Source organism: Oncorhynchus kisutch, linkage group LG4 (genome assembly GCF_002021735.2).
Source record: "Oncorhynchus kisutch isolate 150728-3 linkage group LG4, Okis_V2, whole genome shotgun sequence".
Taxonomy (NCBI): Eukaryota; Metazoa; Chordata; class Actinopteri; order Salmoniformes; family Salmonidae; genus Oncorhynchus; species Oncorhynchus kisutch.
Window position 1 is genome coordinate 4,463,645 of NC_034177.2, and position 15,666 is coordinate 4,479,310.

Consider the following 15,666-nt stretch of genomic DNA (forward strand, 5'->3'; position numbering starts at 1 on the left):
CTATTCCCTATGGGGCCTTTGGTCAACAGTAGTGCACTATATAGGGAATAGGGTGCCACTTGGGATGCACTTTGCTCTGTGTGCTGCATACCACAGTCAGTTAGGCCGGTATTTTGCTCCAGGACATTGATTAGCACACAGCATTAACATCAGAGGGTACTGCCAAACGATCACGCTACGTAGGAAAAACACAGTCTGACAGGGAGAGGAGAGGAGAGGAGAGGAGAGGAGAGGAGAGGAGAGGAGAGGAGAGGAGAGGAGAGGAGAGGAGAGGAGAGGAGAGGAGAGGAGAGGAGAGGAGAGGAGAGGAGAGGAGAGGAGAGGAGAGGAGAGGAGAGGAGAGGGCTAAGCAGCTGGCAGAAAAGGGCCTGTTGCTGCTGGTGAATAATGTACTTGACTCCTCAGGAATCAAATCAAATCTAAATCAAATCGACTTGTATTGGTCACATACACATGGTTAGCAGATGTTAATGCGAGTGTAGTGAAATGCTTGTGCTTCTAGCAGTAATATCTAACAAGTAATCTAACAATTCCACAACAACTACCTAATACACACAAATCTAAAGGGGTGAATGAGAACATGGACATATAAGTATATGGATGAGCGACGGCCGAGCGGCATAAGCAAGGTGCAATAGATGGTATAAAATACAATATATACATATGAGATGAGTAATACAAGATATGTAAACATTATTAAAGAGGCATTATCCCATTTATTAAAGTGGCCAATGATTTCAAGTCTGTATGTAGACAGCAGCCTCCCTGTGTTTAGTGACAACACAGCTCTTAGCTCCCTCTGTAGATGTCATCAATATAACATCACATGGCATAGTAATTATCTGGTGGGGGTTTATATAGCTATTAGCTCCCTCTGTAGATGTCATCAATATAATCAATATGTCATCAATATGATATAGTTTAACAGTCTGATGTCCTTGAGATAGAAGCTGTTTTTCAGTCTCTTGGTCCCAGCTTTGACGCACCTGTACTGACCTCGCCTTCTGGATGATAGCGGGGTAAACAGGCAGTGGCTCGGGTGATTGTTGTACTTGATGATCTTTCTGGCCTTCCTGTGACATTGGGTGGTGTTGGTGTCTTGGATGGCAGGTAGTTTGCCCCCGGTGACGCGTTATGCAGCCCGCACCACCCTCTGGAGAGCCTTACGGTTGTGGGCGGAGCAGTTGCCGTACCAGGCAGTGATACAGCCCGCCAGGATGCTCTCGATTGTTCATCTGTAACATTTTGTGAGGGTTTTAGGTGACAAGCCACATTTCTTCAGCCTCCTGAGGTTGAAGAGGTGCTGTTATGTCTTCTTCACCACACTGTCTGTGTGGGTGGACCAATTCAGTTCGTCCGTGATGTGTAAGCCGAGGAACTTAAAACGTTCTACCTTCTCCACTGCTGTCCCTTCGATGTGGATAGGGGGGTGCTCCCTCTGCTGTTTCCTGAAGTCCACGATCATCTCCTTTGTTTTCTTGATGTTGAGTGAGAGGTTGTTTTCCTGACACCACACTCTGAGTGCCCTCACCTGCTCCCTGTAGGCTGTCTCGTCGTTGTTGGTAATCAAGCCTACTACTGTTGTGTCGTCTGTAAACTTGATGATTGAGTTGGAGGTGCATGGCCACGCAGTCATAGGTGAACAGGGAGTACAGGAGGGGGCTGAGCATGGACCCTTGTGGGGCCCCAGTGTTGACGATCAGCAAAGTGGAGATGTTGTATCCTACCTTCACCACCTGGGGGCGGCCCGTCAGGAAGTCCAGGATCCAATTGCACAGGGCGGGGTTGAGACCCAGGGCCTTGAGCTTAATGTTGAGCTTGGAGGGTACTATGGTGTTGCATGCTGAGCTATTATCAATAAACAGCATTTTTACATACAGTAGGTCTTCTTGTCCAGATGGCAGTGTGCAGTATGCAGTGTGCAGTGTGCAGGGGGCAGTGGGCAGTGTGCAGTGTGCAGTGTGATGGCGATTGCATCGTCTGTGGAGCAAATTGGAGTGGGTCTAGGGTGTCAGGTAAGGTGGAGGTGATATGATCCTTAACTAGACTCTCAAAGCACTTCGTGATGACAGAAGTGAGTGCTACGGGGCAGTAGTCATTTAGTTCAGTTACCTTTGTCCTCTTGGGGACAGGTGGACATCTGGAAGCAGTGGTGGCCATCTTGAAGCATGTGGGGACAGCAAACTGGGATAAGGAGAGATTGAATATGTCTGGTAACACTCCAGCCATTCCAGCGGTCTGCGGATGTTCTGAGGACACGGCTGGGGATGCTGTCTGGGCCGGCAGCCTTACGAGGGTTAACACACTTAAATGTCTTAATCACGTCGGCCACGGAGAAGGAGAGCCCACAGTCCTTGTTAGCGGGCCGCGTCAGTGGCAATGTGTTATCCTCAAAGCGGGAGAAGAAGGCGTTTAGCTTGTCCGGAAGCAAGACGTCGGTGTCCGCAACGTGGCTTCCCGTGATCGTCTGTAGTCCGTGTCTGCAGACCCTGCCACATACGTCTCGTGTCTAAGCAGTTGAATTGCGTCTCCACTTTGTCTCTGTACTGATGTTTCGCTTGTTTGTTTGCCTTGCGGAGCGAATAACTACACTGTTTGTATTCGGCCATATACCCAGTAACCTTTCCATGGTTAAATGCGGTGGTTTACGCATTAAGTTTTGCGCGAATGCTGCCATCTATCCACGGTTTCTGGTTAGGATAGGTTTTAATAGTCACAGTAGGTACATCATCTCCTATACACTCCCTTATAAACTCACTGAATCAGCGTATATGTCCATATTATTCCCAGAGGCTACCTGGAACGTGTCCCAGTCCGTGCATTCAAAAGCGTGGATTACGATTGGTCAGATCAGCGTTGAATAGCACGGGTACATCCTGTTTGAGTTTCTGCCAAGAGGAAGAGAGGAACAAAATGGAGTCGTGGTCAGAAAAAAAAGGAGGGGAGGGCCTTGTAAGCGTCACTGAAGTAGCAGTGATCCAGTGTTTTTCCAACGTGACTACAGTCAATGTGCTGATAGAAAAAAAATTTAATTATTCAATTAAATTCTCAAATTTGATTTGTTAAAATCCAACAATAAAAACTACATGTAAAAAAGCAGCATCATGATGTTTCCCGTTTTAACGTCCTCGTTATGACCTTTATGACCTTTGTCAAACGTTTTCATTTTGCATGACTGCAGTAAATTGCAGGGTGAGGCCCGTCTGTCTGTGTCTCTCCATGATTCCCGTTTTAACGTCCTCGTGGACCTTTATGACCTTTGTCAAACGTTTTCATTTTGCATGACTGCAGTAAATTGCAGGGTGAGGCCCGTCTGTCTGTGTCTCTCCATGATTCCCGTTTTAACGTCCTCGTGGACCTTTATGACCTTTGTCAAACGTTTTCATTTTGCATGACTGCAGTAAATTGCAGGGTGAGGCCCGTCTGTCTGTGTCTCTCCATGATTCCCGTTTTAACGTCCTCGTGGACCTTTATGACCTTTGTCAAACGTTTTCATTTTGCATGACTGCAGTAAATTGCAGGGTGAGGCCCGTCTGTCTGTGTCTCTCCATGATTCCCGTTTTAACGTCCTCGTGGACCTTTATGACCTTTGTCAAACGTTTTCATTTTGCATGACTGCAGTAAATTGCAGGGTGAGACCCGTCTGTCTGTGTCTCTCCATGATTACTTTTCAATGGCCATTTAATTCTCTCTCTAAATTAAGGGCTTTATTGGCATGGGAAACATTTCAAAAATATTGCCAAAGCAAGTAAACTAGATAATAAACAAAATTGAAATAAACAACAAAAATGAACAGTAAACATTACACTCGCAAAAGTTCAAAAAAAGAATAAAGGCATATTTATCTTATAAATAAACATAAATAAATTAGCATAAATACAATTAGCATAAATAAATTAGCATAAATATGGGTTGTATTTACAATGGTGTTTGTTCTTCACTGGTTGCCTTTTCTTGTGGCAACAGGTCACAAATCTTGCTGCTGTGATGTCACCTTGTAGATATGGGAGTTTATCAAAATCGTGTTTGTTTTCAAATTCTTTGTGGATCTGTGTAATCTGAGGGAAATATGTGTCTCTAATATGGTCATACATTGGGCAGGAGGTTAGGAAGTGTAGCTCAGTTTCTCAGTTTCCACCTCATTTTGTGGGCAGTGAGCACATAGCCTGTCTTCTTGAGAGCCAGGTCTGCCTACGGCGGCCTTTCTCAATAGCAAGGTTATGCTCACTGAGTCTGTACATAGTCAAAGCTTTCCTTAAGTTTGGGTCAGTCACAGTGGTCAGGTATTCTGCCACTATGTACTCTCTGTTTAGGGACAAATAGCATTCTAGTTTGTTCAGTTTTTTTGTTAATTCTTTCCAATGTGTCAAGTAATTATCTTTTTGTTTTCTCATGATTTGGTTGGGTCTAATTGTGCTGCTGTCCTTTTTTTTAAATTAAATTTTACCTTACTAGGCAAGTCAGTTAAGAACAAATTCTTATTTTCAATAACGGCCTAGGAACAGTGGGTTAACTGCATTGTTCAGGGGCAGAACGACAGATTTGTACCTTGTCAGCTCGGGGATTCGAACTTGCAACCTTTCGGTTACTAGTCCAACGCTCTAACCACTAGGCTACCCTGCCGCCCCGGGGCTCTGTAGGGTCCTGGGGCTCTGTAGGGTCTGTTTGTGTTCGTGAACAGAGCACCAGGACCAGCTTGCTTAGGGGACTCTTCTCCAGGTTCATCTCTCTGTAGGTAATGCCTTTGTTATGGAAGGTTTGGGAATCGCTTCCTTTTCGGTGGTTGTAGAATTTAACGGGTCTTTTCTGGATTTTGATAATTTGTGGGTATTGGCCTAATGTAACGGTCGTCGTATGAAGGAGAAGAGGAGGACCAATGCGCAGCGTGGTAAGTGTTCATATTTAATAGAACTGAACATGACAAAATACAAAAATAACAAACTGAAACAGTTCCGAACACAATAGAAAACAGGCTACCTAAATACTACCTAAATACTACCTAAATACTACCTAAATACTACCTAAATACTACCTAAATACGGTTCTCAATCAGGGACAACGATTGACAGCTGCCTCTGATTGAGAACCATACCAAGCCAAACACAGAAATAGAAAATCAACCCACCCAACTCACACCCTGACCATACTAAAACAAAGACATAACAAAATAACTAAGGTCAGAACGTCACACCTAATTCTGTTCTGGGTCTAATTGTGTTGCTGTCCTGGGGGCTCTGTGGGGTCTGTTTGTATTTGTAAACAGAGCCCCAGGACCAGCTTGCATAGGAGACTCTTCTACAGGTTCATCTCTTTGTAGGTGATGGCTTTGTGATGAAGGTTTGGGAATCGTTTCCTGGATTTTGATCATTTGCGGCTATCGGCCTAATTCTGCTCTACGTGCATTATTTGGTGTTTTATGTTGTACACTGAGGATATTGTTGCAGAATTCTGCATGCAGAGTCTCAATTTGGTGTTTGTCCCATTTTGTGAATTCTTGGCTGGTGAGCGGACCCCAGACCTCACAACCATAAAGGGCAATGGGTTCTATAACTGATTCAAGTATTTTTGGCCAGATCCTAATTGGTATGTCGAATTTTATGTTCCTTTTGATGGCATAGAAGGCCCTTCTTGCCTTGTCTCTCAGCTCGTTCACAGCTTAGTGGAAGTTACCTGTGGCGCTGATGTTCAGGCCAAGGTAGGCATAGTTTGTGTGCGCTAATGGTGTCTAGATGGAATTTGTATTTGTGGTCCTGGCGACTGGACCTTTTTTGGAACACAATAATTAACTCTCTCTCTCCCTGTCTCTCTGGCTTTTCACACCTTCCAAATATCTCCCAAATAAATAAATAAATATTCTATTTGTAAGCCAAACTAATTAAATTGTATTTATATAATAAGTTCCAGCAGTGTTCATCAGAGTAGAGCAGCAGAAAGAGAGTAGTGTTACCACAAACGACCGCTTTGTACCAACGCTGAAAAATCTGCTTTTTCTTCCAGAGACTCCAGGGACCTTCTAATTTCCCCCCAAACAGCAGCACCTAGGTGGGGTGGGGGGGGGGGGGGGGGGATGCTGGCCCCAGTCGGAGCGCACAGGGGGTCTAATTCTGGACAGACCACAAGGAAAGCCTTCATGGATCTTTACTCTTACAGCACGCTGACACACACACACACACACACACACACACACACACACCACACACACACACACACACACACACACACACACACACACACACACACACACACACACCACACAGAAAATACACAATGAACACTCTCCTAACTCTGTTGATTCGTAAACACAGTATTTCCCTCCATGTTGCAAATAAGGCAAATATTTAAACACAGATTTGCAGACGTTATCACAGGTGCAGCAAAATGCTCCAACAGTGCAGTAATATCTAACTAAATGCTTGTGTTTCTAGCTCCAACAGTGCAGTAATATCTAACTAAATGCTTGTGTTTCTAGCTCCAACAGTGCAGTAATATCTAACTAAATGCTTGTGTTTCTAGCTCCAACAGTGCAGTAATATCTAACTAAATGCTTGTGTTTCTAGCTCCAACAGTGCAGTAGTATCTAACTAAATGCTTGTGTTTCTAGCTCCAACAGTACAGTAGTATCTAACTAAATGCTTGTGTTTCTAGCTCCAACAGTGCAGTAATATCTAACTAAATGCTTGTTTCTAGCTCCAACAGTGCAGTAATATGTAACTAAATGCTTGTGTTTCTAGCTCCAACAGTGCAGTAGTATCTAACTAAATGCTTGTGTTTCTAACTCCAACAGTGCAGTAGTATCTAACTAATGCTTGTGTTTCTAGCTCCAACAGTGCAGTAGTATCTAACTAAATGCTTGTGTTCCTAGCTCCAACAGTGGAGTAGTATCTAACTAAATGCTTGTGTTCCTAGCTCCAACAGTGCAGTAGTATCTAACTAAATGCTTGTGTTTCTAGCTCCAACAGTGCAGTAGTATCTAACTAAATGCTTGTGTTTCTAGCTCCAACAGTGCAGTAATATCTAACTAAATGCTTGTGTTCCTAGCTCCAACAGTGGAGTAGTATCTAACTAAATGCTTGTGTTCCTAGCTCCAACAGTGCAGTAGTATCTAACTAAATGCTTGTGTTTCTAGCTCCAACAGTGCAGTAGTATCTAACTAAATGCTTGTGTTCCTAGCTCCAACAGTGCAGTAATATCTAACTAAATGCTTGTGTTTCTAGCTCCAACAGTGCAGTAGTATCTAACTAAATGCTTGTGTTTCTAGCTCCAACAGTGCAGTAGTATCTAACTAAATGCTTGTGTTTCTAGCTCCAACAGTGCAGTAATATCTAACTAAATGCTTGTGTTTCTAGCTCCAACAGTGCAGTAATATCTAACTAAATGCTTGTGTTTCTAGCTCCAACAGTGCAGTAATATCTAACTAAATGCTTGTGTTCCTAGCTCCAACAGTGCAGTAGTATCTAACTAAATGCTTGTGTTTCTAGCTCCAACAGTGCAGTAGTATCTAACTAAATGCTTGTGTTCCTAGCTCCAACAGTGCAGTAGTATCTAACTAAATGCTTGTGTTCCTAGCTCCAACAGTGCAGTAGTATCTAACTAAATGCTTGTGTTCCTAGCTCCAACAGTACAGTAGTATCTAACTAAATGCTTGTGTTTCTAGCTCCAACAGTGCAGTAGTATCTAACTAAATGCTTGTGTTTCTAGCTCCAACAGTACAGTAGTATCTAACTAAATGCTTGTGTTTCTAGCTCCAACAGTGCAGTAATATCTAACTAAATGCTTGTTTCTAGCTCCAACAGTGCAGTAATATGTAACTAAATGCTTGTGTTTCTAGCTCCAACAGTGCAGTAGTATCTAACTAAATGCTTGTGTTTCTAACTCCAACAGTGCAGTAGTATCTAACTAAATGCTTGTGTTTCTAGCTCCAACAGTGCAGTAGTATCTAACTAAATGCTTGTGTTCCTAGCTCCAACAGTGGAGTAGTATCTAACTAAATGCTTGTGTTCCTAGCTCCAACAGTGCAGTAGGATCTAACTAAATGCTTGTGTTTCTAGCTCCAACAGTGCAGTAGTATCTAACTAAATGCTTGTGTTTCTAGCTCCAACAGTGCAGTAATATCTAACTAAATGCTTGTGTTCCTAGCTCCAACAGTGGAGTAGTATCTAACTAAATGCTTGTGTTCCTAGCTCCAACAGTGCAGTAGTATCTAACTAAATGCTTGTGTTTCTAGCTCCAACAGTGCAGTAGTATCTAACTAAATGCTTGTGTTCCTAGCTCCAACAGTGCAGTAATATCTAACTAAATGCTTGTGTTTCTAGCTCCAACAGTGCAGTAGTATCTAACTAAATGCTTGTGTTTCTAGCTCCAACAGTGCAGTAGTATCTAACTAAATGCTTGTGTTTCTAGCTCCAACAGTGCAGTAATATCTAACTAAATGCTTGTGTTTCTAGCTCCAACAGTGCAGTAATATCTAACTAAATGCTTGTGTTTCTAGCTCCAACAGTGCAGTAATATCTAACTAAATGCTTGTGTTCCTAGCTCCAACAGTGCAGTAGTATCTAACTAAATGCTTGTGTTTCTAGCTCCAACAGTGCAGTAGTATCTAACTAAATGCTTGTGTTCCTAGCTCCAACAGTGCAGTAGTATCTAACTAAATGCTTGTGTTCCTAGCTCCAACAGTGCAGTAGTATCTAACTAAATGCTTGTGTTCCTAGCTCCAACAGTACAGTAGTATCTAACTAAATGCTTGTGTTTCTAGCTCCAACAGTGCAGTAATATCTAACTAAATGCTTGTGTTCCTAGCTCCAGCAGTGCAGTAGTATCTAACTAAATGCTTGTGTTCCTAGCTCCAGCAGTGCAGTAGTATCTAACTAAATGCTTGTGTTTCTAGCTCCAACAGTGCAGTAATATCTAACTAAATGCTTGTGTTTCTAGCTCCAACAGTGCAGTAATATCTAACTAAATGCTTGTGTTTCTAGCTCCAACAGTGCAGTAATATCTAACTAAATGCTTGTGTTTCTAGCTCCAACAGTGCAGTAATATCTAACTAAATGCTTGTTTCTAGCTCCAACAGTGCAGTAATATGTAACTAAATGCTTGTGTTTCTAGCTCCAACAGTGCAGTAATATCTAACTAAATGCTTGTGTTTCTAGCTCCAACAGTGCAGTAATAATCAATATACAGTGAATATGATATATATATTGATTGGATTGGTTGCCATGGCGCCCTTATGGGACAATTCCTCTGCAATATTTTTGGGCATTGCATAGTTTTAACTGTTATTTCCATGTGTATTTTCCTTGAATAACCTTTTGTTTTTGAATAGCTAATCAATTACTGATAATTGTGATCAAGTCATTTTGAAACCGAATAAGAAATTGAACTTTTTTTTTGGCATCAACAAAGTCTAGAGTTGATTGTGTCAGTTGATGACAACGCTCCCGGATCCGGGATGGGTAGTATCAAGAGTTAACACTGATTTCTAATCTCGTAAAAGCCTGGGTTTTCTGCTAGTTAACACTGATTTCTGCTCTCATCCATGTATATGCAGATGATACAGTCTTATACTCAGCTGGCCCCTCCCCGGATTTTATGTTAAACACTCTACAACAAAGCTTTCTTAGCGTCCAGCAAGCTTTCTCTGCCCTAAACCTTGTTCTGAACACCTCCAAAACACCTCCAAAACAAAGGTCATGTGGTTTGTTAAGAAGAATGCTCCTCTCCCCACAGGTGTGATTACTACCTCTGAGGGTTTAGAGCTTAAAGTTGACACCTTGGGATTATGGCTAGATGGTGCACTGTCCTTCTCTTGGCACATATCCAAGTTGCAGACTAAGGTTAAATCTACACTTGGTTTCCTCTATTTTAATCACTCCTCTTTCACCCCAAGCTGGCAAACTAACCCTGATTCAGATGACCATGCTAGATTACGGAGACATAATTTATAGATCGGCAGGTAAGGGTGCTCTCGAGCGGCCAGATGTTCTTTACCATTCGGCCGCCAATGCTCCTTATAGGACACATCACTGCACTATATACTCCTCTGTAAACTGGTCATCTCTGAGAGCCAGTTTCATCATAACGCTTGATGGTTTTTGCACTTGAAGAAACATTCAATTTTCCGTGTTATATTGACCTTCATGTCTTAAAGTAATGATTGACTGTCATTTCTCTTTGCTTTTTTGAACTGTTCTTAACATAATTTGGACTTGGTCTTTTTTTTTTGTACACCTAACTTACACAACACAACTGATGGGCTGAAGCGCATTAAGAAGGAAAGAAATTCCACTAATTAACTTTTAGCAAGGCACAGCTGTTAATTAAAATGCATTCCAGGAGACTACCTCATGAAGCTGGTTGAGAGAATGCCAAGAGTGTGGAAAGCTGTCATCAAGGCAAAGGGTGGCTACTTTGAAGAATCTAAAATACAAAATGTATTTTAATTTGATAAAAACATTTTGGGTTACTACATGATTCCATATGTGTTATTTCAAAGTTCTGATGTCTTCACTATTATTCTACAATGTAGACAATAGCTTAAAAAATAAAGAAAAACCCTTGAATGAAAAAGTGTGTCCCAAATTAATTCATTTATTGGCCTATTTATTGCCTTACTTCATTTGCACACACTGTATACAGATTTTTCTATTGTGTTATTGACTGTATGTTTGTTTATGTGTAACTCTATGTTGTTGTTTTTGTCGCACTGCTTTGCTTTATCTTGGACAGATCACAGTTGTAAATGAGAACTTATTCTCTACTGGCCTACCTGGTTAAATAAAGGTGAAATAAAGGTGAAATAAAACACAGAGAAACAGCCCTTCCCTGAAAACAGTAGAGTAGTTAGTAATCGTGAATGGGATGCCATGCAGTCCTCACTAGTGCACTGAAGTTATTCCATCTTCATTCAGCAGGCCTGGCACTTCACCGAAACAACAACAAGTATGGTCGGTATGTATTTGAGGTGAGCTCATAGATATAAAAGGACAGAGAAAGACTGTGATTCTAGTTCTAAACAGACATATGATGTGGGGAGATCAACACACTCCAAAATAACACATGGAATAATGTCTGTTGTTCACTAATCTTATTTCCACTATTGTGTAGTTCAGACAGAATCATCATTAGTCCTATTTGAAAATGTCTGGAGCAGAACTGACTGGAGCAGAATTGACTGGAGCAGAACTGACTGGATCAGAACTCACTGGAGCAGAACTGACTGGAGCAGAACTGACTGGATCAGAACTGACTGGAGCAGACCTGACTGGAGCAGAATTGACTGGAGCAGAACTGACTGGAGCAGAACTGACTGGAGCAGAACTGACTGGAGCAGAACTGACTGGAGCAGAACTGTCTGGAGCAGAACTGACTGGAGCAGAACTGACTGGAGCAGAACTGACTGGAGCAGAACTTGTAGCCTACCCTGTTTGTGAGCGCAATCTGTTCAGTGATGATGCTCTGGTTCCTACCCTGTCTGTGAGCTGGGTCTGTTTTTCCAGTAGCTGGTCCCGGTCCGTCCTGGTCTGAGAGAGCTGCTCCTTCAGTACGCTGTTCTCTTCCTGAAGACTGATGTCATCATCTGAGGGTAAAGAGCATACAGGTATAAACATTAAGAACACCTTCCTGATATTGAGTTGCCCCCTCCCCCCTCCCCTCCCCCTTTTCTACTCGGAACAGCCTCAATTCAATTAGGGCCTGGACTCTATAAAGTGTTGAAAGCTTTCCACAGGGATGCTGGGCACATGTTGACTCCAATGCTTCACGTAGTTGTGTCAAAATGGCAGAATGTCCTTTGGGTGTTGGACCATTCTTGATACGCAAGGGAAACTGTTGAGTGTGAAAAACCCAGCAGCTTTGCAGTTCTTGAACCACAAACCGGTGCCCCTGTCACCTACTACCATACCCCGTTCAGAGGCACTTAAATATTTTGTCGTGCCCATTCACCCTCTGAATGACACACGTACACAATCCATGTCTCAATTGTCTGAAGGCTTAAAAACTAGTTTTTAACCGGTCTCCTCCCCTTCACCTTCACTGACTGAAGTGGATTTAACAAGGGACATCAATGAGGTATCTTATCTTTCACCTGGATTCACCTGGCCAGTGTATGTCAAGGAAAGAGCAGGTGTTCTTAATGTTTTGTGCACTCAGTGTGTAGAATTAGGCCTAGAACCTGTTATCCCTTCAATTCAATGTATATTATTTTGAGGGAACATTATTATTAGTATTGTTATTATTAGTATTAGTATGATTATTATTGTTATTTTTATTAGTAGTATTATTATTATTGCTATTAGTGTTATTATTAGTATTATCATTAGTATTAGTATTATAATTGGTATTATTAGTAGTATTATTATTAGTGGTATTAGTATTAGTAGCATAGCTATTATTATTATTATTAGTGGTATTATTATTATTATTATTATTATTAGTAGTATTATTGTTATTATTATTATTATTATTAGTATTATTATTGTTATTATTATTATTGCTATTATTATTATTGTTATTATTATTATTGTTATTATTAGTATTAATATTGTTATTATTATTATTGTTATTATTAGTATTAATATTGTTATTATTATTATTGTTATTATTATTATTATTATTGTTATTATTGTTGTTATAATTGTTATTGTTATTATTGTTATTATTATTGTTATTATTATTATTGTTATTATTGTTGTTGTTATTATTGTTATTATTATTATTGTTATTATTATTGTTATTATTAATATTGTTATTATTGTTATTATGATTATTATTGTTATTATTAGTATTATTATTGTTATTATTATTATTGCTATTATTATTATTGTTATTATTGTTGTTGTTATTATTGTTATTATTATTGTTGTTATTATTATTGTTATTATTATTATTGTTATTATTATTGTTATTATTATTATTGTTATTATTGTTGTTGTTATTATTGTTATTATTATTGTTATTATTATTATTGTTATTATTATTGTTATTATTATTGTTATTGTTATTATTATTGTTATTGTTATTATTGTTATTATTGTTGTTGTTATTATTAGTATTATTATTAGTATTATTATTAATACTATTGTTATTATTATTGTTGTTGTTATTATTATTGTTATTATTGTTATTGTTGTTGTTATTATTATTATTATTACACTCTCAGATGATAATGTTTTTGAGCTAATCAACAACATACTGATACATACTCATACTAACATACTCATCAATGATAGATGTAGATATCAGTAGGTTGATGATAGATGTAGATATCAGTAGGTTGATGATAGATGTAGATATCAGTAGGTTGATGATAGATGTAGATATCAGTAGGTTGATGATAGATGTAGATATCAGCATGTTGATGATAGATGTAGATATCAGTAGGTTGATGATAGATGTAGATATCAGTAGGTTGATGATACATGTAGATATCAGTAGGTTGATGATAGATGTAGATATCAGTAGGTTGATGATAGATGTAGATATCAGCATGTTGATGATAGATGTAGATATCAGTAGGTTGATGATAGATGTAGATATCAGTAGGTTGATGATAGATGTAGATATCAGTAGGTTGATGATAGATGTAGATATCAGTAGGTTGATGATAGATGTAGATATCAGTAGGTTGATGATAGATGTAGATATCAGTAGGTTGATGATACATGTAGATATCAGTAGGTTGATGATACATGTAGATATCAGTAGGTTGATGATACATGTAGATATCAGTAGGTTGATGATAGATGTAGATATCAGTAGGTTGATGATAGATGTAGATATCAGTAGGTTGATGATAGATGTAGATATCAGTATGTTGATGATACATGTAGATATCAGTAGGTTGATGATACATGTAGATATCAGTATGTTGATGATACATGTAGATATCAGTAGGTTGATGATACATGTAGATATCAGTATGTTGATGATACATGTAGGTTCTATACATTATGTTCCATGAGCTGTGACCTGAGAAAGGTATGGCCTTGGTCTACCTGCAGGGTTAGGGTCAGCCAGGTTCCTGGTGAGGATCTGTCTGATGCGGGAGGAGACAGGTGTTGCTGTAGAGCAGGCGGAGCCTGAGACGGGCGAGGCAGCGAGTTTGGCAGCCACAGATTCCTGTCCATCTCCTCTTGGTGTGAGAGACAGGTTACTCTCCTCTACCCTGCTGCTTCTGTCAGGGAGACTAGAGAGTAGAGACTCCTCCAGCTTCTACACACACACACACACACACACACACACACACACACACACACACACACACACACACACACACACACACACACACACACACACACACACACACACACACACACACACACACACACACACAGTGACATGACACCACCCAATAGTTACTGTATTTGAGTGTGTGTGTGTGTGTGTGTGTGTGTGTGTGTGTGTGTGTGTGTGTGTGTGTGTGTGTGTGTGTGTGTGTGTGTCTGTCTGTCTGTCTGTCTGTGTGCTGCTGTCAGGGTGGAGCAGGGAGACTCTTTCTACAGCCATTGCCTCACACCACCATCACACCATCAACCAGTAATTACTGTAATGGATAATTAGCATGCAATGGTTACTAGGGAAATAGCCCTACTGTACACTGGAGCATTTTTAATGTGGGAGGAAACCCCACTGCCTAGGGAGACGAACCAAATATTAGGCAGATTCAGATGTTTGTGTTTAGAGATTGTGATATAAATAGAGTAACATTTAATCCGACTAAATGCAGTCTTGCAGAGTGAGAATGCTTCTATCCTGCTAGTGCAGTCACAGTGATTTATTTGAATTGGAATGTATAGCCTTGTTTTGAGTCAGGTGCGCAGGAACACGCATCGAAATGTTTGTAGTTCTCTGTTTTCATTAGTTAACAACAGGTGCTCAGCTTTCTTCTATTTGCAAAACTATCCTAAATGCACAATTTGAGCTCATGTTCAAACTCAGGCTACTGTTACACAAACCTGAATCACAGCTTCCAGTCCAGGTGATGTTGGTTCGCGTTGGTCTCCCTGAGAACTCATTGAAACAAACTGATAGGTACTTCTACACTGTGCCCGAAAAGAGAGGATTAGCTACAATCCACAAAACACGGCAAAGCAAGGGAAACCTGGTCAAATAAAAAAAACGAAAAACAATTTGAAAAAGCATTGCTTTAAAACCAAAGTAAGTCGCTGTAACGAATAAACTAAGTGGCATACTATTTTTTCATTTAACTGAATCTAAGCATTCTACGACGAATAACGATTTCCTAACTTTTGCTAGTCACCTTAAAAGCTTATTAAAGAACTTGCAGAGACAACAGAGTGCGAGCTTGCGAGGCAAATCTCAGCAGAGGTTGCCGGGGTAACCGGACGCTCCCGGGCCGTTTCCATAGCGAGAGGGACGCGGTGAGTTCGATGGGTACAGGGCTACTTTGTAGCCTCGCTTTGATACAAATTGGTTAATGATCAAATAGTTTGCTGTAGCGGGAGGAAACATACTTTCTGCGGGAAATATCACATTTGAAGATCTCCGTGGCAGATCAATAGTGTTATAACCAATGATGTATATTATACACCATATATAAATAGTGGTATACATCATTGGTTCTAATTGCCCAAATCTAATGATCCATTTTATAATGGGGTAAAAACGGGTTGAATCACGCAGTGGTGTAATGGTGCCTGGCGAAGTGGATAT

At 40.3% G+C, this 15,666-nt stretch overlaps 1 protein-coding gene across 1 annotated transcript in view; it reads right to left on the reverse strand.

Annotated features, from left to right (window-relative positions):
• Positions 1-15,306, reverse strand: part of crocc2 (ciliary rootlet coiled-coil, rootletin family member 2) — a 182,574-nt gene extending 167,268 nt beyond the window's left edge. The window contains exons 1-3 of the mRNA XM_031822324.1: positions 14,949-15,306; positions 13,989-14,205; positions 11,463-11,572 (exon numbers count right to left, since the gene is read on the reverse strand). Coding sequence (XP_031678184.1) covers positions 11,463-11,572; positions 13,989-14,205; positions 14,949-15,008 — 387 coding nt within the window. The 5' untranslated portion in view covers positions 15,009-15,306. The remainder of the gene's footprint in view (positions 1-11,462; positions 11,573-13,988; positions 14,206-14,948) is intronic.
• Positions 15,307-15,666: the final 360 nt, after the last annotated feature.